This window comes from Buteo buteo, chromosome Z (assembly GCF_964188355.1).
Source record: "Buteo buteo chromosome Z, bButBut1.hap1.1, whole genome shotgun sequence".
Lineage (NCBI taxonomy): Eukaryota > Metazoa > Chordata > Aves > Accipitriformes > Accipitridae > Buteo > Buteo buteo.
The window spans coordinates 3,337,160-3,360,788 of record NC_134204.1 but is presented as its reverse complement, the minus strand read 5'-3'; the positions used below and the strand labels follow the sequence as shown (position 1 = coordinate 3,360,788).

At 38.3% G+C, this 23,629-nt stretch overlaps 1 protein-coding gene across 4 annotated transcripts in view; it reads right to left on the bottom strand.

Annotated features, from left to right (window-relative positions):
- Positions 1-23,629, bottom strand: part of DYM (dymeclin) — a 217,966-nt gene that overhangs the window by 106,074 nt on the left and 88,263 nt on the right. For all 4 annotated transcript variants that reach the window (XM_075019603.1, XM_075019600.1, XM_075019601.1 and 1 more), the window contains exons 10-13: positions 21,866-22,044; positions 15,840-15,965; positions 7,673-7,786; positions 6,251-6,345 (exon numbers count right to left, since the gene is read on the bottom strand). In XM_075019603.1, coding sequence (XP_074875704.1) covers positions 6,251-6,345; positions 7,673-7,786; positions 15,840-15,965; positions 21,866-22,044 — 514 coding nt within the window. The remainder of the gene's footprint in view (positions 1-6,250; positions 6,346-7,672; positions 7,787-15,839; positions 15,966-21,865; positions 22,045-23,629) is intronic.

The following is a 23,629-nucleotide window of genomic DNA, read 5'->3' as shown; positions in this document are numbered from 1 at the left end:
CACTTTATTTAGGGACACTGTGAACTAACCAAAATTCAAATTCACAAACCCAACAAATATTTCTATCAGAAGCAAAACCCATTCTTGGATAAGCAGTGAACTGTTCTGCACACAAACTAGTTTTCATTTCTGCAAATCCGAGCACTCAAGAATTACACCAGTACCCAAGAACAAGGCACACATTTAAATGATTAAAAATTGTGTGCTAAAACAGAAAAAAAATTTCACGGCAAATGTTTTTATAATTCACTTTTTAATCCGGAGTTACTGTTTTGATCACAAAAGTTTTACAGTACTCTAACAATCTTACTCAGAGCAATTAGGGCCATCATGGAAAAAATGGCTGATAAACTTGAAACCATTAGACTCTGAATGCACATTACTCCATTTTTTAAAAAATTTAGCTACATGGTTTCATATGCAGGAACATAAAATACACAGCTACATGCATCTATTATCAAAATTCAGAGACTTCCTCAGGAAAAAATCAAGTTAAAAGACCAATTATGAGAAATACATGTTTTCCTTCACGCCATATGTATTTTTTACTTTCTGTAGCATTAACCACAGTAAGCTTTTTTTCCTCAGCCAGCAAGAAATTTGCTGATCAAAGCTACCTGCAGCTAGTAAGTATTAACAAATATATTGCAGTAGCAATACAGTGTTTCTACAGAAACTCACACATTCCACCTTAAAGACAATTTTTAATCCAGCATAATCTTAAACTGAGTTTAAGAGTGCAGTTTAAAGCAACATCATGTACTCTTATGCTTAAAGAACTGTGATAAATGTTTTCACTCACGAAAATCTCGTCAGACTCCTGTAAGAGGAAACCGTAGCAGAAAAATTAAATTACTAACATAGGAAACTGTAAAACAAATGGTTTGGCTGGGGAGATGAAAATTCTCAAATACAGCAGCAGATATCAGAACGGATGGGAATTTTTCTTGGTAGCTTATGAAATACAATTGACTCTATGAAACGATGAAGACTGCTGAAGAGTGCAAAGGGAGAGAAAGGCTTCAGCCTTCTCTCAGATGAGAGAAAGTGGACTTGGGGAGCCACAGTGATGCAGCCATCCTCTACAAGCATGGACATTTAAGCACACTGCTTACAACTGTATTTAAAAAAAAAAAAAAAGAAAAAGAAAAACCCAACACTGAGCTACTCCAGTGCCCAGCATCATGCTCCAAGATATCCTACAGCACTCATCACCATCACCTCCAAGGCTGGCTGACCAGTGAGAAGTAGGATTACTCTCTCTGCCTCTTCCAGACAGCACCAGAATCAGTACGGCCGGCTCTACGTGTCACGCTTTGCTCTCGTAACGGGTATAGAAGGGCTACGATGACACTCAAGTACAACATACTGCATTCGACAGCATGCACGTGTTAAAGTCTCTGTTCTGTATCCCTTTTAAGCACGCCCTTTTTCCTAATTCCACTTGGCTCCTATGAGCATCAGGAGGATGACAGAAACCTTTCTTCCTATCGTTCCCTGAATCCCACTGAACTCTCTACGACAGCCAATGAAATCAACAAAATATAACGTTGATATAATTACGTGCTATCTTTTGATACTTAAGTTCCTTAAGTCCTCTAACGGGGAGAAGTGCAACCGATAAAGTGCTCTTAGCAGCTCACACAGCCCTGCATGTGAACAGCTGTGGTGACAGTGTAGAAAAAAAAGGAAAACTGCATAGTGTTTCTAGCCTCATAAAGTCATTTAATGTTAAATGTGCGTGTCTAATTAGTGAGGTGCATGGCAACCTCTAGTGGTATATGCCTGCTTAGAAAACAGCTAACATTCCAATATATGAAGCTATAGGAAAAGCATTTGCCTTAAGTAATCAGTCATCTTCTTGTCACCAATTTTATTAGAATGACATGGTGATGAGATGTCAGAATACAGCTGTTCAGGGAAAGACTCTCCTCTTAATTTCCAACTGTCACACACACTAGAGCAGCCAGGCTAGCGGTAGAAAAGCTGAATATCATGAAAGGTGTTCCCAAATAGGTTAAAGGAATTAATGCAAACTGACTTGCAGTTTTAAGTGACAAAGCAAATACCTGCACTATATGCCAGTTAGATGCACAGCTTTACTTTTTGGTAATTGTACTTGTAGGATAGAAACCAAGCAAAGGAAAAACCTACCCTTATTGCAGGTATGTAACACTCCACCTGGTTGTGCTTTGTTGCTTAGAGACTATACAGCCAATTCTGGCAGTCGTTTGTGACAATAATGACATCAACACACATTTTATTTTATTTCTTTATAACAGTCTACCAATATAATTTAAAGATAATACAAATGTCAGCCCTCCACAAATGCAAGAGAGAGACAGTGCAGTGCAATATCACCCTTGGCACTATGGCAATAAAAAAGCTAGGTATATAATAATAGGTAATTAAGTGGTAACAGCAGATAGAGAAGGGAAGGATCTCAAAGTTAGGGCTGTCTACAATAGAGGACATCCAACATTAAACCAATACTGCCCTGGATCTTGTTATAAACCATCTATTAAATCTATTTTTACTTCCAGCAGCTGCTTCTGATAGATTGATACAAATCTGTCAATTTTCATGCTTGCTGGAATGTGATACAAATTACCCAACATGATGAAGTTGTATTTTACTGAGCTCTTAAGTACACTACGTTGAATACTCCCAGCTAATTCTTTCATAGAACATAGTCTTCAGAATTTAAAACAATTGGCAGTCTCTGCTCAGAATAGGATTAGGAAAAAGCCTGCATGGAAATGGAATTACTTCTCACATTAAGGAAGGAATCATTAGAGCATCTGGTGAGGCTTAAATTATGACTGTCTATTCAGTTGTATTGCTAAGCAGATTTTAAGTTAAGTGTTTCACAGCTACTTAATTTAAAAACCTATACCCTAAAATACTTTATGTAATATAAAGTCCCATCTTCTTTTTAGGCTTTTCCTTCACAGCAAACACTTTTTCATTATGGATACTGTGGTTTCTTCTCTCAGAGATACTTGCACTCTGATGGTAGAACCAGAATATGAATTTAAATATAAATATTCTGCTTTGGAATCATAGAGCAAGCTGGGTCCATCAGCGCTGGCTAAATTTAATAACAGTGGCTAACAGACTTCATAAGGTAGGAAAAGGCAGGACAATGTATGCCTCAAAACATCAATCTCTTATGAAACGTATGTGTTCGTAAGTATTTATTCCTATTGCTTTTCTTGATAACTGAAACTTTATAAAAATTCTGTGTATACTCAAATGGAATCAGGTTAAAATATTTCCTTTATGGTGCTTAAGCCTGCCAGGAAAGCCAAGGTTGTAAAGCTCCTGAGAAGAAAATGTTACCATACTAGCAATAAAGACTTACTGGAAGTAAGAAGACTATTCCTTCCAGCCCGCCCATGTCCTAACCCCACAGGACATTTTACAACAGATTTTAATATATTTTTATAGTAGGGTCTTTTGACTTATAAGCAATCATGATTATAGTGACAAATTAAATCCCAATCTTGGTGGCCATTTTTGCCTATTGTCCAGTTTTCTACCTGCAAAATAAGATCTTCAGTCAACATTACACATAAAAAAGGGGGAAAAGAAAAATAAATCAAATGTACTCCCTAACAGTCCTCTTGTTTTTCTGGTTCTGTTTTAAATTTAAATTCACCTCCTCCGTTACAATTTCTACACTATACCAATACGGAGCATCTGGCTACAACAAGGCAGAACCTTAAAAATAACAGCATGGAGTATCTTTGGACTATGTAAGAATATCATATTCTATACGATATATATCATATTGCCGTTTGGTTTTGCTTTTTCAGTTGATGAGTATGCCCACTTTCTGTGCCTATCCTTACATTACATCCAACTATAAAAATACAGGTCCAACCCTGCTGGCACCCAATGGCTGGCATAACCAGCATCCCTCTCAGACTGCTATACTACCACACTACGGTTGGTTGGATATTGTTTGGTTATTATTTGTAATACTGCCCAGCCCAGATCCCATGTGAAGTCTCTCCGCTAAAAGCCATAGAGAAACCACCCAACAGTAGCTACTAAGAGTTAACAACTTTGGAAGAACTAAGAGTTTCAAATAAGCCACTATGTGTTTGCTCTAAGGTCTTTCTCTCTCTTCGGCACATTTCAAGCATGGCTTTGTTAGTCCTTCACACAATAAAAGATAGATAATTTGACAGACAATTTCAATGTGACAGAAGTTTTTTTTCCTGTTTTCTGCCATTCACCCCTATTGCCCCCTTTCTGCGTGCATCAGAGTTAAGCAACAACAGAAGTCTCCCCACACAATTATTTCACAACTAAAATCAAGCAGCAATCTTAAAGTCTCATTATAACTATGCATGTCTAGAGAGATGATGACTAAGGCACCCAAATGTCACAGCAGATTGTTGAAAAGCTGTATACAAGGAGTACAAGAGAATTTCTGGGTGTTGCACATCCTTCCTTGGGTCTTGAGATGGGTCTTATACATCAGGGAGTCAATCTGCCTCAAAGATGCCATTACACATGGTGAAAACCACATGTGAAAAGGCTGGAGAAGGCTGGTGTGGGGAGGAGCCTCGCAGCACATAAAGGCTCCTTTTACATTACTGAGTTGTAAGGTTGAGGCGAGACGTATGTACAAAGGTACTGAGGTTACTGCTTCTCTACTGATGGCTGCCAACTCTTCCAGTAAGCCAGCAGACCACATGCTTAGCCATTTTGTAACCCAATTAAATCAAAAAAGTCCAGCTGAGCTTACTTTAAACCATGAGTTAAAATTTTGAACAGTAGATGTCCATAAACTCAAAGCATTTTGACAAAAGCCAAGCCACCCATAAAAACACATGCAGCGATGCTAGATGACTACAAGATTACTGAATGGTGATAACAGCCAGCTGTAACGGGACTAGCAAGATAACCTCTTCCTGGCCCAAATATAACCAGAGGAACACATCTTGCTTTGGTCTGCAGAAACAGCAGTAGAATAAAATGGAACAAAATCAGAAACCGGGAACATAAGAAAAAGCTCTGAAGTTGCAAACAAAGTATCACACCAAAAAACAGACCAAGTTTCTGAGCATCAAGGTAGCGTATCTCACACCATGCCAAGATCTATGATTTCAGAGGTCAACATTTGCAAATGCTTGGAAAACTCAGACTCCATGCCTATGATTTGAGAAATGAAGAGAGCAGGGATGTAAGACAATGTCTGTGATAGATAATGGGAAAATAGCTCCAATTCAAACTCTGAACACTCATTATCACTGCCAAGGGTTTGAAGAGGAGGCAAGTATCAAGCAGGGAAAAGGTAATGGCAGAATGCATTCATCCTGGTTACTTGTCCATACTTTTACAACCAACCATTTCCAAAAGAAAAGGGGCTCAGAGAGAATTAAATCCTAAAGAGCAGTGATTTAGAAACAAGATGTATCTCTTGTTCACCCAGTCCTTTACAAAGTGCGCAGGCACGCAATTATCATTTACTTATTTTTGGCACACTGTCTGTACTTGACAAGCACTTTAACAGTTTATTCCAGATCGCATTAACAAGGACCTTCCCGGTTTCTCTTGGAGCATGGAGCAGGGCTTGCTGCCAAGATGAGAAGGATGCCTGATGCATGATTACCTGCCTTTACAAAGGGGTCTGCAGCACAGATACAAACTAGGAAGGACCAACTTCAATATCTACTTTAAAATTAAGGCCCTGTTTTAGAACCAGAACAGATATTGACTATTTATTACTATACAGACTAATAAACTTTATCAGTTGAAAAGCACTGGTGTGGCTTTTATTGCCCATCTTTGCAGGGCACCGTCACAAAATCATTGTGTTTTGTCTGATTTAACAAATAGATCCTTTGCCAAATATGCAGGAAGAAGTAAAGTAAGCTGAAAATCCAGTCTGCATAGTACTTGAGAACCACCACTCAGTGCATTTTTATAATAACGGGATACATGAGTAAAAAAAGCATAATTCACACAAATCCCTGAAAACCTTCCAGTTTGAAGGCAGGTACCGTTCTGTTCAGAGAATCAGAAGTCAGCAGTTTCTCAGAGAAACTAATATTTTCTGTGCATTCAGAACAGATTGAAGTATAAAGCAAATAAGGTTTATTCTGGGATTATTTAGTTATTCAGTTATCATTTCAGCTATTTAGCTCATCAGTATCTATTAAGGCATATAAAATTCAAGTTTCTCTACTCCTGAGTTTCAGCAAAGATGAGTTTCAAGAGAAGTCTTTATATTTACCTGATGATCCTCTGAGCAGCATACTGATGAAGTGAGCGGAACTGTGCTGACATATTTGCTAAGGCTGCCAGACAATTTGTATGAAGGTATTTGTCCTGTCAGAAAGAAGAGGAAAGAAAAAAAACCCACATCAAACTGTCCTTTTGGTATATACTGACACCTATTGCAGGAATCATTCAAAAGACTGAGTAATATATGTTGCTTTAAAGGACACTGTCAAAAGCATACAGCAGAAATGCAAAGTGTATATAGTTGGTCATATTTTAAATATGTTTTCTTAAAATAGAAGGCTTATAAAAGAGTGATTGTTTCATACAAATTTCAGAGTGTATATGTATACAGACATACGTATATGTGTATGTCTTCATATCTTTAGTAATGTTGATTCACAATGATATCATAAATGTAACAAATACTGAAAGACATACTCCTCTCTCTCCTTTTTGTAGCCTGAATCCGAAAATTTTCTGCTTCATAACTCATCTCCCTATCAACTCTTTCAAAGCATTCTATATATCTTTAACACCGTACGATACTTCAGAGGTCTGATTCCCTTGCTAGCATCCCTGAAACCATTTGAGCAGATAAGCATTTAGAGGATGGCCCTGTTGAAGTCAAAGGTTTTCACAGAACCAGATGTGTCCACTTATCCAATCCAATAGGGATTTATTTCCCTATTCAAGTCTAAAATACGCATTTACATAACATAACAGATTCCAAACCCTAGAAATATATGCCAAGAATGCCCTCATTTCTTCCAATTCTTCTGATCATAAAAGTGAAATCCTTAAGTTTTCCAATTTAAAATATATTTAAATATTTTTTGCTACTTTTTCAAGTAAAAACTTCTGTGCCTTTAATTGTTGAAAGTATTCAAAAGTGCATGAAACCCTGCTTATATGTTTGAGATAAGGTATAGAATCAAATACTTGACAAATGCACAAAATCTGATACGAGGCTATAAAGTTGAAGCGGTTTTGCTTTGCTAAAGCTCAAAGGTTTTATGGCCTGGTCACTGTCTTAATTCATAAAAACACTAACAATAAATAGAGCTGAAATTCCCACTTCTGAGTAACCGAATAGAGACAAGCAACCTATAAGGAATCATTTCTACTCATTAGCCTAAGGAACTTTTCCTTCTCATCTGAGGATAAGCAGTTCGGTGCCTGGATCACAGACTTTAGAGAAACCTACTCAATGAATTGAACGATAATACAGAGATGGTGTTACTAGTTCAGAACCACTTAATACTGCGCTTAGTTAATATGGCTAATCTTCCCATTCCTTTCCTCTTGTAAATTCAGATGCCAACTGGTTGCAACAGAATGAAGAAAAAAATCCCACACCCTGTTTGAAATTGAATTAATGCTGTTGGAGTTAGAAATCCACACTACGTGCAGAAGTGCTACACGTAACTCTTACCCTTGTCCGTGTCATGTTGTACTGGATGGTTCTTATCACAACTAGTATCAGGAGACTCCCAAGTGAGATCTCTGTTAAGACACGCTCAGCATACCAAGTGATATTTTTCAATATCTGAAAAAAACCACAAACAACAAAGTTCTTCAGCACTTAGGTCTGAATAAGAACGTAGAAAGTTGTCTGGACTCTCACATTCCTTAAGATAGGTAAATTAGCTTCCAGCCTCTAATGTGACCAAAACCAATTGGATTCTAAAGCAGGAAGATTTTAAAAATAAAAAAATAAAAAAAAAAAAAAAAAAAGAGAGACAGATCTTTGCAGTATTACCACCCAGTAGACCTCATCAACTTTATCATAAGTCATGTGGAAACACACTAAGTGTAGAAAGATGATTAAATTTGGCAGTTCCCTAATTTCTATGCCCTGTGCCACCACATTCCTATATTCTTTTTAATCCTACCCTTTACACTTTATAAAGTCTCCAATTCCACCCTAGCCACCTGAATAATGTTGCCAATTCCTCCCCATTTTCCCTCATTACAAGTTGGGCAAGAGGCAGCACGTACGAGCTCTGACTGATGGGCAAGAGCGCACATGCTGAAGGATGCAGGGCAGATCAACAGGTTAACTGTTGACTTCACACTGAAGCCTTTCTCTTGCCAGAGGTGAGGTCTCTTCCCCTAATACATTACAAAAAGTCATCAGCTAGGTTAAGAGCTTCGTATCTTTCAGTGCTCTCCACTATCCGGGTGGATGAAGTTTACCACCATTTTGGACTTTATTGCAGACGGAGAATCAATCCACTCTTTCCTCTTCCTCAGTCGATCAACCTAGAGCGATATAGCAAACACATGCACAAATCCCCCCTGCCTTAAAGGACTGGTAAAAATTAGTCAAAAGGAACTGCCCAAGAACCATGAAGATCCTCCATATAACTTCAATATATTTGATACATTAAGTATGTTTCATTGAAACTTCATGTACAGATGTCTTAAAAAAAAATCCAAACCCCACGAACCTCACCGATCAAATTCATTAATTAACCTCTTCTCTTAAAAAGTTGTATGAAAACACACTTCTGACTATATCCCTTCCCTATCAGCTCCAAACCCAAAGCAGAGTAAGACTATCCTATCAAATACACAGCACGATGACAACGAAGACCTTTGAGAAATGCATCCAACAGTTCCTCTCACAGCAAAATTTGCAGTCGTGACAGACCTATACGTGATTAATCAGAAACATTCAAACCAGCAGAATTAAAAGGAAAAAAAATTTTCTTTTAAAGGAAGCATTTTCACAGGACTCCTCCTTTGGGGCAGAAAAGCAGTCACCACCTTCACATAACCGATTTTTCTCAGCTACCCCCAACTTGATGCCCCCTGTAAGTGCCCAGCTGCCCAGGCCACCCATCAAGGCACTTGCTTTTCAAGTATTCCACCGCAGAGCATCCCAAGCCGAGCTCTGCAATGGGTATCATGGCTTTTCCCAGCATTTGGGATAGGAGTATTGCTGGCAACATCAGGGTATTATTTAACACAAGGCACTGGGGGATATTATATTTCCCTTAGCACTGCGTAGGATCCTACCGTAAGTAATACTTAATAGTCAAGACATAATTACACGTATATTTTATCAAAAACCTTAGTCAATAGATCCTAAAGCAAAACCCAAGTGGAAAAAAAGGAATCCTATGAAACTTATTCTAAACAAGGGTAGTACTTTATAAGTACTATCTTTAAAATGCCTTTTTGGTTGTTGTTTTTTTTTTTTTTAAACATTTTTTCACCTTCCAGGCTCTGCAAATTCCACATGCACATACATTTCTTTCATTTACCTCCCACCCTCATTCTCACCTTAACTGTGTGTCTCTTGAAGCTCTTTGACAGTACAAGAGACATTTGAAATAGCATCTTAATTAGGATTCATCAAACTCTCTCCTCCCTCACTTTATTCCTAGCATACCCAAAAGCCTCTCTTTCTTGAAGTATTTCAGAGAAGACTGCATTTGCCTATGCTGAAAGATCCTGGTGGGTTTTTTTGATGAACCTCCTAAAAAGCAGGAATGTCCTAAAAGGATTCTTACCCATTTATGCTTTGAAAATCATGCATACAAAAGGTCTATGCAACAAGAAGTACATCCCAAATATCATTACAGACTAGATACACTAAAATTAAAAAAGATATAGCCACTGAAGACATTCAGGAGGCTCAGGAAATTAATGTTAGTAGGTAAGCTGATGCAGTTTGAGATATAGAAGTCATTTCTGTACCATATATGAAGAGACAAAATAAAAGTTCAGACCATTAAAATTAAAAAAGTATCTCTGCTATCACATGCTACCTAGTACCTGACTTTTTGTCAGCACTGTCCCATTACCCACAAGGGAGCTGAAGTGAAGCCAATAATTATAACCTATAGATGGGAAAACCACTGTTTAATAGTAGTGCAGTGCTGGCTAAGGTGACAAACATCCCCAGCAACAGGTTCAAGTGTGACAATTTCTGGTAAACACCTTTTGCTAAAAGGATAGAAAAATCAGAATACGGAAAAAAGAGAAAGACTTGAGAGGTATTTAAGGGAAGAATGGTCAAGGCTGAGGAACAAATAGGAAAATGAAATCACTACAAGAGAGGTTTCCACATATAGCAGGCTATGAATGGATGCGGAAACAGGTATAATTTCTGGTTATAACAAGTCACTAATACTATTTTAAGAGAAAGCGATTATGGTATAAATGAAAGCAAGTCATCCAAGCAGTTTCAGTAAACAAGGACAACTAGTCAGGACGAACAACAAAAATGATTAACAGGAGCAGCCTGAAAGACAAAGAAAAATCCACGTGTATTTTCACAATACAGGCGACTGAAAAGTTAAAAAGCTGTTAGTTGAGTAATTCATGGATTACACGTATGAACTTCACTGTAAGAAGATACTCTGCTAGAGAGCTTGAACATCCCAAGGCTGCTAAGCGTAAACCTATGAACAGATATAGCAAGTTAGTGGGTTACTTCACAACTGCAAAATGCTAAAATAAGTGCAGACAGTCACTTTGGTTGCAACTAACTGTTTGCGATTTCTTAGAAACAGCTTATTTATGACTATGTGAATATCTCTGTTTTCAAGACAAGATTTTATATAAAGAAATAAATGAACCACTTTGACAACAAAAAATATCTCAAGCTGCGCACTTGAACCTTCCAGAAGAAAAATATACTGTTATCTGAAGAATCATGTATGATCATTAAGTAATGGTTACACTCTGTAATACATAAATATAAGAGGGATAAGTTGTGGTTGCACCTTTCATTTCCTGACTTCTGAATGCTTAGATTACTGAAAATTTAACATACTCTTTAAAACCAAATATAACTATGAAAATGGGTAGTATAAAATACTGTTTGTTTTGACATGATGTACAATATAAATCCAAACCAATAGCACATAAAGGGACATATTTCCAGATGCTTATTGAAAAGAAATTTCACCCAACCTGCTCTAAAATGATACCCAAGGGCTGGGGTTTTTTTGCCCCTCTGAGACAAAATACACTTACCCCAACAAAAAATGATTAACTTATTGATTAAATCTCTAATAAGCTATTTCTTATAGTCTCTCATTTATGAGTGAAATAGCAAAGCAACCTCCTCCCACAAACGAAACGAGGGCCATGTTTCCTCCTACCCCTTTTGGTGCTATTTTGTGGGGTGCATCCCTGTACCTTACCAACCACAGTGGAAGTTCCTTGATTCACGCTCGATGATCTTAAAGGTCTTTCCCAACCTAAATGACTCTACGCGGCTTCCACCATCGCCAAGCAGCAACAGGAGCATCCCTGGGAGCACAGTCCCATCCCGCAGGAGCTGGAAGCAGCACCTACGCAAGCTCCAGCTCGTCCCTGTGTATCTCAACTGATACCTGACCCCTGGAGAGGGGAGATGCAAACAGCCCAGCAAAATGAGAATATGCAGTCACCACGGACAACAGGCCACCTCTGGCTACGTATCTGCTCTGCAGATGGAAACAGACTGCTCCTCTTCCCCCCGAGATTTATAATTTGGTCAAATTTAGTCAGATTAGCAGCAGCACACCAGCCCTAGCACAAAGGCCACCTGCCAAATTCCAAATTCCAAATGCAAAACATGAAGTTACCAGAGCTTGTTAAAGAACATGTTGACAGTTGTAACCATGGACAAGACATGCTCATCCCTAGTCTCACTCCAGAAACAGCCAATGGTGTTTTTAAAGTTTCAGTGAGAACCAGCCCCAGAAAATTACATTCACTGAGACAACTATGCCTTAGAATAGTCCACTATTCTTAAAAAAAAAAATAATTTCAAAGTTAAAAAGCTACATACCAGTCCCTGTCACCTCTACTCTCCTCTCCCCTGTACTGAAGAAAGCAACCATAGCAGGCAGGCAATGAAATGCCTATTTAAAAAACAACAACAGCAACCACCACCATCCCTCACCTGGTTTTGGGTTTCAGAAGCATGAAACATGAAAGTACCTTAAATTTCAAAATCATCTACCTGAAATCAGTGCCACAATTTGAACAATCTCATTGGTTTGCAGATAATATTAAAAAGGGGAAAAAAGAAAAACAAAAAGCTCAGACCTGCGATAGTCTTGCAAGAATAATTAAAAAAAAATTTTTTTAAAAGGTTTTGATTAATTACTCTTATTAGCACCAGGCTCCTGGACACCTACAACTCAGGGTGCAAGAACTGCAGATGCAAAGAACAGGAACTCTGTTCTATATATACTGAGAACAGAGATTCTCAGTTTCCCATAACTTTGTTTGCGAGATATTTCTTAACACATTAAAAATAAACACAGTTAAATTGTGATTTTACAGTCTATTGCTATTTACTACAGCATGAAGTACTACGATAGTATAGGTTACTGCTACATAAAGTATTATATGATGTTATTTTGACATCTGGTGTAATTTTATTTATGGTTTCCTAAATCAGAGAAGAAAAATCACCAATATTTGTCCCCTTTAGGGAATTCTTGCATTTACTCATTTACTCTGTTGTTATTATTATTATTAGTGAAAGAAATGGAGCTCTGTGTGGTTACAGGGACCTAACTGCATTTAGCCAATTGCAGGAACAGGACCTATGGTTTTGATCATATTTTCCAGGCAGTTAAGACCACATTCATTTTAAACAAAAAACGCTTCAGCAGTCAAAAAGAGTTTCTGTGGTTTCCTGAGCTCTTTACCAGTCGGTATAATCACAAGATTTATAAAACTGTGCTTACTAAAATTAATCTTAAAAATCAATAAATAAATGTGGGTTAAATACCACAAAGGAAAATAGCCCATAAATGGACTGTACAGTCATGCTTCTTATAAGAACAGTACACAGGATACACAGCAGCAGAGAGAAAAACAGGTTGATCTAAAATACATCAAATCTTTTTTTCTTCATACTTTACCCAAGTGATGGGGAAAAAAAATAATCCTGCTGCAATTGCTAAAATTTGATAAATACTTGCAGAGAATAAGAGTTTTGTTTCAGTTGTGTAACTGACACTAGATGTTCATATCTTACAGAAATACCTAAACAGGTTTCCCAACTCCCTTCATTTTGCTGCCCTGTAATACCCTCTCAGCCTTTAGGAGATGTGGAGTTATTATTTAAGAAAGTATGAGACTAATTTCTTACTTTATACTGTACTTTTTTAATAGTAACTTGGTCATTTGTACCTGGAAACACCCACTTAAAAAAAACTCTAAAAGATGGGTGAGTGGGAAGTGATTTATCAATATGGTTTTGAATCCTTTTTCCACAAAGTGTGGCACTAACTACACTTATTCCCCATCACGAGATCTGTAGGAACCCCCTACCCATATATCCATTTCCCAACAGTTCACAAGCTAAGATGTGATGCTCACATTTGTTTTCTGATAGCCACATCCCTCTGTAAAGTTCAGGAATGGCATAGGTCACGTAGATCAAGAAGGAAACTTTATTTTTTTGAAGTATAACATAATGTGTTTTTTCTATAAATAAGGAAGCCTTTCTACAAGGAATATGTGAGAGTTGGGATCATGGTCATCAACTCTTGTCTATATCATAGTTTATTTAGGTGACTTTTGGAGTGTGCAGTTTAAGATTTGAACAAGAGGAGACCTCTTCTTTCTCCTTCACTGCATCCAGTCCATCCACATGACACCAAGATTAAGAGCATGGGGCAAGAAAAAGCCTTCCAATTCACTAAGAAAAGCACAGCAAGGGTGGAAAAGCAAGCTGCTCTCTCCTTTGGCATGAAACATGCCCTGCCCATCAGGGAATGGAGACAAGGGAAGAGAAAGAGTAGTAAGGAACAGAGGAGGACAGGAGGAAGGGTTAAGGTTATTCCACATCTATCCTCTGCGGTGTCATAACACTCCATTGGTTTTTGATGGTAAAAGTTTCCACTTTCACAGCTTTTTCTGCAGGAGGGCCGACAGGAGAAGTTGACATAGACAGGCCTGTAGGCTCAGGCATTTTACAGCCACCTCATTATCTAGCTGAGAAGCAAAACCAGCAAAACTCTGGCCACATAGCGTTCTGAATGAATGGATGCTTCACACCAGACACTATGGAGCGGGAAAACGCAACCACAGAGTAAAAGAAGCAGTTAGTGAAATTCTGAATTAAAATCAAAGATTAAATTGAGAAGATGATGGAAGAAGCAAAGGCAGGACTGAGAAAATCAGTGCAGGGTAAAAGGAACAAGGTGGGGTTTGGGTTTGTTTTTATTAAAATGGAGGCAGTAAACTAATATCCACATTGCACAGAAAACACTACAACTATATTGGCAGGGTTAGCTGCAAAGGCAAGAATAAACTGGACAAGAAAACTTGATTTATGTTTTCATTCCACAGCTGGATCCTCATGAACAATTTTAGGGAAATCTTCCACTTTTACTTATCCAGTAAGGAATTTATTGAAAGACCATGTGTAAAGTCTTTAAAATGAATGAAGAATGACAGGGGAAGAGACTGAGGAAGGAGCAAAACCTTGTCTGCTGTACTCTAACCTGCAACAAGCTCAATTTAGGAGACAATTTAAATGACTTAGTGATATGGAACCCCAAAATACACATCACACATGTACACACACGTACGTATGTATAGGTTTTCAAGGCACACGAAGATGAGGCAGAAGAATGCTTCAGGAAAATGTTGTTTCAGTCAACTGTGTGGTTACTATAGCTGCTCCTCCTAAAAGCCGCTTCCTAAAAGGTACTCCCAGGAAATTGCATATAAACATCATCTCTTCTTGCTTTCTACATAGAGAGCTATAGGAAATAACCTGAAATTTCAGCAAATAAATACTGTAAGTCTCTACTGCTTAGCACCAAGAAAAAAATGCCAGTTCCCTCCAAAACAGGCTGGAAATTTACCTGGGAGAAGAGCTCTGTTTCGATACCTTGAAACTTGCTTCCAGCTTTTTGCATTTCATTAATTTCACATAACCCCAAATGAGAGTTTCCATGTCCCAGACAAAAAATTAAATCAAATCAGTGCGGACATCTTCTGCATTATCATAGCTTTAGAAGCTAGGAAACTAGAACATAATTATCCAAGGTATTCTCCAGCACAGATGGTCAAGGCCCATCAAAGCTAGTCAAAATTTGGATCATATTATACGGACAACATAAAATAGATATTAATCTAGCAGAAAGACAGAAAAAGAAATGCCAAGTAAGGAAGTAACATTCAGCCTGGAAAAAAACCCCTCCAACTAAAAGCTCCTCTCAGCTGCATCAAACTGGTTAAGCGAAGTTTTTCAAGAGAAATAAAAAAGGTTTTCTGTTTTTCTCTCTCTTCTAGCCCCACCACTTCCATGGCAAACACTCAGCATCTTTGAGGCAGCCTGCCTGGCTATTACTACATTAATTTGTAACAGGAAGCACCAAAAAAAGACAGAAAAAGAGGTATATGCAGCATCTCCTCTACAAGAACAAGCGCATCTGTTCACTCAGGAAATCTTTGAAATTACTCTTCTAACTTCAGGCTACTAGTCCTTACAAAAGAAATACGTATATGCCATCAAATTCGGACGAACACAGCCTCTGCTGAGGAAACAGATATACAGATGTACCTTTATAAAAATAAATATTTAAACGATTTTTAGACCTGAAGAATTATTTACCAAAACAACTCACCACTTCATGAATGGATCGGTTGAAGCCATCATCCTCTGTAAGGATCAGCAAAATGATAAGAGCCATATAAACATGGTGTGAATTCCTTTCTTCAACGTGATAGAGAATTTCAAGAATTGGCAGAACCTTTAGGGAAGGAAAAACGTGCGTATTAGTTTAGTTTTCAAATACCTCAGACAATAAACAGAGGAGACTCTAAACCTCCTGTGTATCACCCTGCCCTTAACAATATCATAGCAATTCCTCCCTCTTGAAATAACCACCCCTAAATAGTGACGTGCAGCATTCAAACACCTTCCATCTGTTTTATTCTGTCTCCACAAGAGAGTCTAAACAAATTCTTTCTTGTGGTCAGACATGGAATTTCAATTCCTAATAAATGAGATTTCCAGCCATACCAGTTACCATAGGCTCGAAAAGCTTTAGTTCCCCTCTAGACTATGGGAAAATAAAATTGTTAAACAAGATTTTCACACATTCAAGCAGGAAACCAATTGTTTCTAACCATTTGTGCTAGCACAAGCCTGGTCTGAAAGGACTGTCCTCATCAAACATAGCCAGGCATATTGGAGCTGAGGTGCACAGAGGCATTTCGAGACCTGAAACTCAAATCCCATTTTGGTGTGTGGAGATAATCCCAGAAAAGAACCAGTTTGGGTTGGATTAAGACTAGAAAAGGCCTGTTTTTCCAATTCTAGATAATAGGCAGCCAAAGAGAACTGACATTATGATGAGAGTTCAGCCCAAGGTCTTGCAACATTTCCACCAGGATGAACAGCTTAAGCCAAAGTCTTGCAATAATAATGAAAATGAGATTTCATTGCAACAGCAAGCATACCTGAATGCTAGTCTAAAGTTAATCCAGATGCAAACGTTGTCTCTCTACCAACTGAAAATTAGCTTTCCACTGGCTCAGTACAACGTGGCTTCCCCAGGCTGCAGAAATAGGCCTAAATCGCAAAATACCCTGGAAAAAGGAACTGGAGAAAACTCTCAATTCCAAGATAGCGGATGAGATGCAGAATTTGTTCCAAGAAGCTTCTAGACACCTAAAGACTTTCTGTTTTTCAAAACAGGCCGAGTGCAGCAGGATGAATCATGTGAAACCTATTCTGGTGAGCGGCCAGGACACCGAGTGCTTCACAAGCCTCTGAAGTTACCAGAATGTTCTCTCACAATCAACCAGTCCCAAAACAGTTGGAACATATTAAAACACACAACAGTTTCTATTAAAACCAATGAGATTGATCTAAATGCTGCAGGCCACAAAACCTTCTGATGGATGCTTTGGCCAAGGTCAAGACAATACCACAACAAAAGCAGAAGGAAAAAGTATTTACACATTGCAAACATCCTTCCTTTACCATTTCAAAAGATCCTTCACAAATATCTCTCTCTCCAGTTGAAACTGGAGTCAATGTCTTTGTGTTTTGTGAATATAGGTCTTAAGAGTAAAGACCAGGTTTTCACTAGAATATCTACATAGCTAGCAAAAAGCCATTAGTCCTTTTCCTTGGATGGGAGAAAAGGGAGTCAAACATCACTGCATTAGTCCGCTGTTCAAATTATTTCCACCTCCAATATTTATATCTCATGTAGCTTTGCATTGCATAAGCACAAAGTCATTTCCAAGTCCAAGCGTTACGATAAGCTGCATATAGCAGGAAGCAATGTAAAACTACTGAAGAATTGCATTTACAACTTGACTTTGCAGAGAGATCAACAGAAGCCTTTCTGAAGGTAACCAGTGGAACAACTTCTTAGTTTTTAAGACAGCTTCCAAATAGCTGTGTCCGTTAATTTTTACAGCTACTCAAAATTGAATATACTGCCTTATAAAGTACATGCCTTGCACTCCTTCAATGTAACTGTGATGCAGTCTGGTTAGTGCTAAATAATACCATACAAAACACTCCGGCGAAACATATTCCTTCACAACAGCCCAACATATCTCCTCTGTCAACACCCATTACTATTAGGCCAAACTGTAGCTGAAAAAGCGCATTTGTGTTCCTTAAGTGCTCCAAGTCCTAGAAGTGTGCTGCTAGAAACTACATTAAAAAAGGGTACCTCGATTCTGACATTAAGACATTATAGACATTTCCGTATGAGCTGATATGTGAAAGTGCTCTTACTAAAATTTCATACTAGCTAGTGAAATCACTCTTACTCTGAAGAGTGATTTGGCTCTCCAGATCACCGCATTCAGTCTTCCTGTCCCAAACACACCTTGCAAGCTTTCAAAACCTCTTCTTCCCACCTCCTCTCCCCCGGCCATGCTTTCCTTTCCACTCCTCTTTCAGACTTCTCTCCATACACATACCAGACCAAACTTAAGGAGGCAAACGGCAACCGAACTCCCTCTACCTGCCATTACCAGATGAAAATTGAATCAATTCATACAGTTTCTATAACCCTTCCTCCTTCAAACACTTTTTCCTTTGTATACTGGTTGCTGATGTACACACATCTTTAGGACAACTATTACCATTCTGAGAACAAAACCTATTTGACAAGCCACCACTTAAATCAAAAAGAGTTAATATATAAGATTAAGATTAAATTTAAATTTTAATTATATTAAAATTTATCTAGAATTGTAACCAAAATGCATTTCTACACTTCTATGTTACGCACATACATTAAAACTTTTATAGCTGTCTTGTTATGCAATGGCATTGTCCAGCCACGTACTGAGAAGACAATAACCACTTCTTTTTGTATTGCTGGCCCTTTTATTCATAGTCATTAAACTATCATTGCTGGACTACTACTAACACTCCTCCATCAGGAGCAGCTTTTAACTGGCAAGACACAGCCCCCATTAAAAAGTTATGTTTAATCCCCAAAACAAGGGGCAGGTAAAAACAGACACTGAAAATTGCAGGTGCTATATTCAGTCCAAGGTCAGGAACAGTTTCCCCAGCAAAGAGTTTTAAAATACCTTGTCTTTAATATACAACAAAATACAAGACTGCATAGCCACACGAGTAACCTGCTTAAGCCAAATTTATACCACAGGAAAAAATACTGCTGTACCATCAGTTGATATAAATACATCATCATATACGTTATTTCGGTCCAGTCATGCTGAGCAGCAACAAAATGTCAACTCAGCAGCCAAAGCAAACATATTCAATGGGAACAGCTTATTTCTTATAAGCAGATCTCACACTGGTATTTTTACCTGCAATATGGGTGGTAACTGCTCTTTCAAACAGAAAAAGGCTCAACGTTCTCCCATCCACAGACCACGACACTATGCTTAATTGCCCCTATTTCACCAGTCTCATCACTTCCTGGAGAATCCTTGCAAGTACTTTCAGTAAGACAGGCAAATTCCAGATGTGAACGTCTCTAACAGCATCAGATATTTAACCCAATTATTTTATAAAATTATACAAAGTCACATGTTGTAAGTTACGGAAGATACACAAACATCCTATTCATTCTACCAAGCAGACTTATTATAAGAACAAAAAGATACATTGCCCTACTAATGATAAAGCATTATAAAGCACAACAGAAGATGAAGGTATTTATCTATAACTGACAGAGGTAGATTCATACACAAATTAGGAAGCAAGCTGAGACATTATCTATTACAACAGTTAAGAAAAACACACTGAATCAATTTATAAATTAAACAAAAGTTACAAAAGAGCAAAGACATTTCAAAAACCCCTAGGAAATGTCACAGAACATCTGCTAGTGATGCTTCCTGGGCACCAAAACCAAGAAGAATTAAAATAGGGGAAAACACAACAGATGTGATGCACTGAGTGCAGTGAAACAGGAACAACCTGCAAACCGCCTAAAAGTTTAAGATGAGCACTCAGCTGACTGCTGACGTGATCTCTCATATAGCACAGACCATTCACCCAACTGCCTCTGTATGAAGAAGCCACTGACTTCGGCCATATTCCTCCAAAAAGTCATCCACCCTCATTCAAAGATATCCCTAGAGAGCACTGTTTTGCCTCTGAATTAATTACCTTAACTGTTTTGCTCCCACATCTCTAAGTTGTGGGCTTCAACCTCCAGGCTTTAGCTCTTAGCACGTCTCTGCGAGCGGAGAGTCCTTTCTGTTCAAGGCTTTCCCCTTGCAAAGGCACGTACACATCCTGATGCTTCTCAAGCTCTTTTCTGACCAACTGAGCTAGCTTTCTAAGCCTCTCACAGTTTTATTAATTTTAAAGCAAAAAAAAAAATAATGTTTCTCTACACTCTCTCCATTTTTCAATAGCCTGTAAATATTTTATGAAGTATGGTAGTACACCACCAGAATAGCATGCAGCGTGTTAGCACCACTCTTGCAGTTGCCATATAGGGAAGGAAATAACCAGCTCCATTACTCCTGCCCCTTCGTCTCGTTTACAAGCCCAAGACTGAATTAGCCTTTTTCACCGCAGGGTTGTAATTGGGACATCATGATTTCTTCGTCCAGTAACCCTCCCACCCCCAATCCTTTCTGTGTCTGGCTCAGCCTGTGTTACTAAGCAATTAAAAGTGCTCTTCTCAGTTGGCTGCGGCTCATCCTTACCTACTAGCCTGCTAAAAACAAGAGGATTGGACACAGATGTCAGTAATGTGTCAGTAGGGATCACAAAAAGCAACAGTGTTAATGAAGAGCAAAATAAGAGCAGACAGTTTCAAATTTTGGTATTAAAAAAAATAAATCAAACAAGCTGTTGACTTTTCAGTGATGCTTTTCTCAATTTTCTCAGCTTTTCCCACAAAGTGTTTAATGTTGCTGATTATTTCTGTGATTCTGGGAAATTTTTTTTATTATTTCTTTTTGAGGGGAAGGAAAGATAGGTGATAATATATGAAAATATCCCACATTGCAGAGCATCTAAGTACCTGCATCTGGATTTGTTTTGACACATGCACTTCATGCTTTTTCTGGAAGTTTTACAATATATCAGACATTATAATCATAAAACAATGCACACACTTAACCTTTACTTCTCTAAAGGTAAATTGATATGGCCAGCAGCTATGAGACATCTCATATCACATACTAACAGCCCAGAAAATTAAATATGACCATTTGTTCACAGAATTCACACAAAAATGACTCAGGTCTCACCTAGATAATCTGCAGCAGACTACACAGGAGTTCAGTCTTGAATCAATTCAATATCAACCATCTCACCCAAGTTTGCAAAGAGTGGTGTCTATCAACTCTGATTTTAGCAATACATCTGCTAGAACTTGGACCGAGACCAAACTCATTCCATATCTGCCATCAAACAGGCAAGGGATCTAATTATCTGGCAAGATTTCAAATATTAAAATGGAAAGGGTTCTCTGTTCCGTTACCAATTCCCCTAGACAGCCATTATCTTATTAAAGGAATGCTTTTTAATAAGTAAGATTTGTTAAAGTGGTTTGTGACATTACTAAACATAGTGGGGAGCATAAGCTAATTTATAACCTACAAAAACTGTACCAGGTGTCTGTTATATTGGCCATTAACCACAATCCCATTTAAAGCAGTTAAAATGTCACTATAGTTGCATTTCTATTAAAATCTGTCAGCTGCTCCTTGAGGAGTTTCAGCCTCAGGTCAACCCAGTAAGACATTTGGCATATTAGTCAAGTTACAGTTCATTTTGTTAACTATTATCCCTGTATGCACACAGTAAGCTTGTGTAACTTTTTGGCCTGAATATCTAAAAAAGAAAAAGAAAAGAATGAATAGTACGATATCTGCTACCAGTTGCTTTACACTGTGCCCAGAGGTCAGCAGGTTTGACCTGGATCAGAGCGGGCACTGAGAAAGACGGAATCAAAGACAGCCTGGTAGCTTCAGCAGTACTATCTTTTACTGCAGTGACATGTTTAGCATCATACTCCCGAGATGACATAATAAAAATGAATAAGTGAGCTAGAACTGGTGAATAAGTGAGTCAGAACCTACTGCCCCCACTGCAGAACAGGGGACACTGGCAGCTGGTGACACCCAAACTTCCAGGACCACCCCTTTGTGATGAGTGTAAGGCAAGCAGAGCAATACTCACAAGATTTTCTATGTCCGTTCGAGCCAACACATACGTCCGTACGTTGCCGTTTTGATGCAGAAGCATGTATAAAAGAAGAGTCGCTTGATCTGATTTCTGCTGCTCACACAAAGCTGTGTATAAACTGTTAAAATTAATCTGGAAAGCGTGTGGATTTGACGATGAAAAGGCAGTGCTATCTGAAATAAAGAAATAAAAAAACCCAATCCTTAACAAATACATTTACCATCCAGCTATTTGTTAACTTTATAAACTCTCTCAGTGAAATATTTCATACAGACACCACAGTAAGGAAGACGCAAAAGTCATCCATGACTCTTATCACCGATGATCATAAGCCTCAATAGGGTCTCAAAAAGCTTCAGTTGTGCCAAAAAGCTGAGGTGGTCCTCCCACATGAGCTCCAGTATGAGCCCTGTATCTGCACAAGACACTTGTCTTTCTTTATAAAGCTATTCTATTCTTCCAAATGGCTTCCACTGTCAGAAAGGAAGGCAAACCCAGGAGCTGCTGCTTCAAGGAGGGCAGCTACAGTGTCTTCTCTGGGACCGATGTACTGATGATTCATGTATTTCCAAACCCTGCACCCTAAACTTTCAGGTTTAGGTCACTGGCATCAAGGTGGAGTATCTCCTATCCTTTTCTTGGCACAAAGGGCATATGCACATAGGTCAAGACTATCAGGATATTTTCAGGGAAACATAGTTGTGGTCAGGACTTTAAAGATGTGTGTGTGGTGAGGAGTTTAGTGGGTTAATTGAAGTGATTTAAAACACCACATCATATAGTCTAACATCCCTCAAAGTAACAACAGTTTGTTCACGTTCACGATACAATCCATGCCAGAGCTGGAAGTGAGAATAAAACAGGTTTCTGTTCACAGAACCTTTTCACAAGAAGCTTTACCAGTTTCAACACAAACGTCCATCAGCACAGATCTCTAACATCTAGGAATTTCCAGTGGAAATGGAAAAAGCAAATGTGACAGTCGATGCACTCATACTCATGTCAGAAAGCCAGACTCATGTCCTTATTTAGCCTCCTGATCTCCCCAGGTCAGAGATTTTTGCCTTTGCTTTCTTCATAGAAAAAAACCTTTGAGAGTGCAAGGCTTTGTTCCAGTGCAGAGCAGGTACATTTCTCAACTCTCAAAAAGCTTCACAGACATGTCTATAAAGTATTTTCCTGTCCAGCTCTGTTCAAAAACATCCAACCAACACATGCATCTTCTTTGATGATATGTGAAGTAGGACGAGTCTGCCTTTTTGGGCTGATTTATTTCAGCATCCTGGCAACTGAATACAAAGGCTATCTTTTCTGAGCACACAAACAAGCTATGTATATGGAAAAATTACAGCAATTTCATGGCAAGATGATATTCTGGGAACAATAGCAGTTTGGATACTCAAGTATATCAAAGGTCTGGACTTAAAAATTTCCGTATTACTACAAACAAGATGTCCAAAGTTGAAGAATTTAACTAAAATTCCCTAGTTCCCACAATAACAGACTACAGATCTCTGAATTGTTTATCGTTTATTAGAAACGCATTAAGTTAAGAAAGCTCTGCTGTATAAAACAGCATGACAATACTACTACTACTCCTGCACAGTGATTTGTGGACAGAAGGGATTTTAAGGAGAGGAAGAAAAGACTCAGAAGAATAAAGGAAAAAAACAATGCAAATTTCAAAACCTGCATTTTTACAAGGCGTTTTACAGCCAACTGTATTACCATAGCCAGCATAATAGGCAGCAACTATTG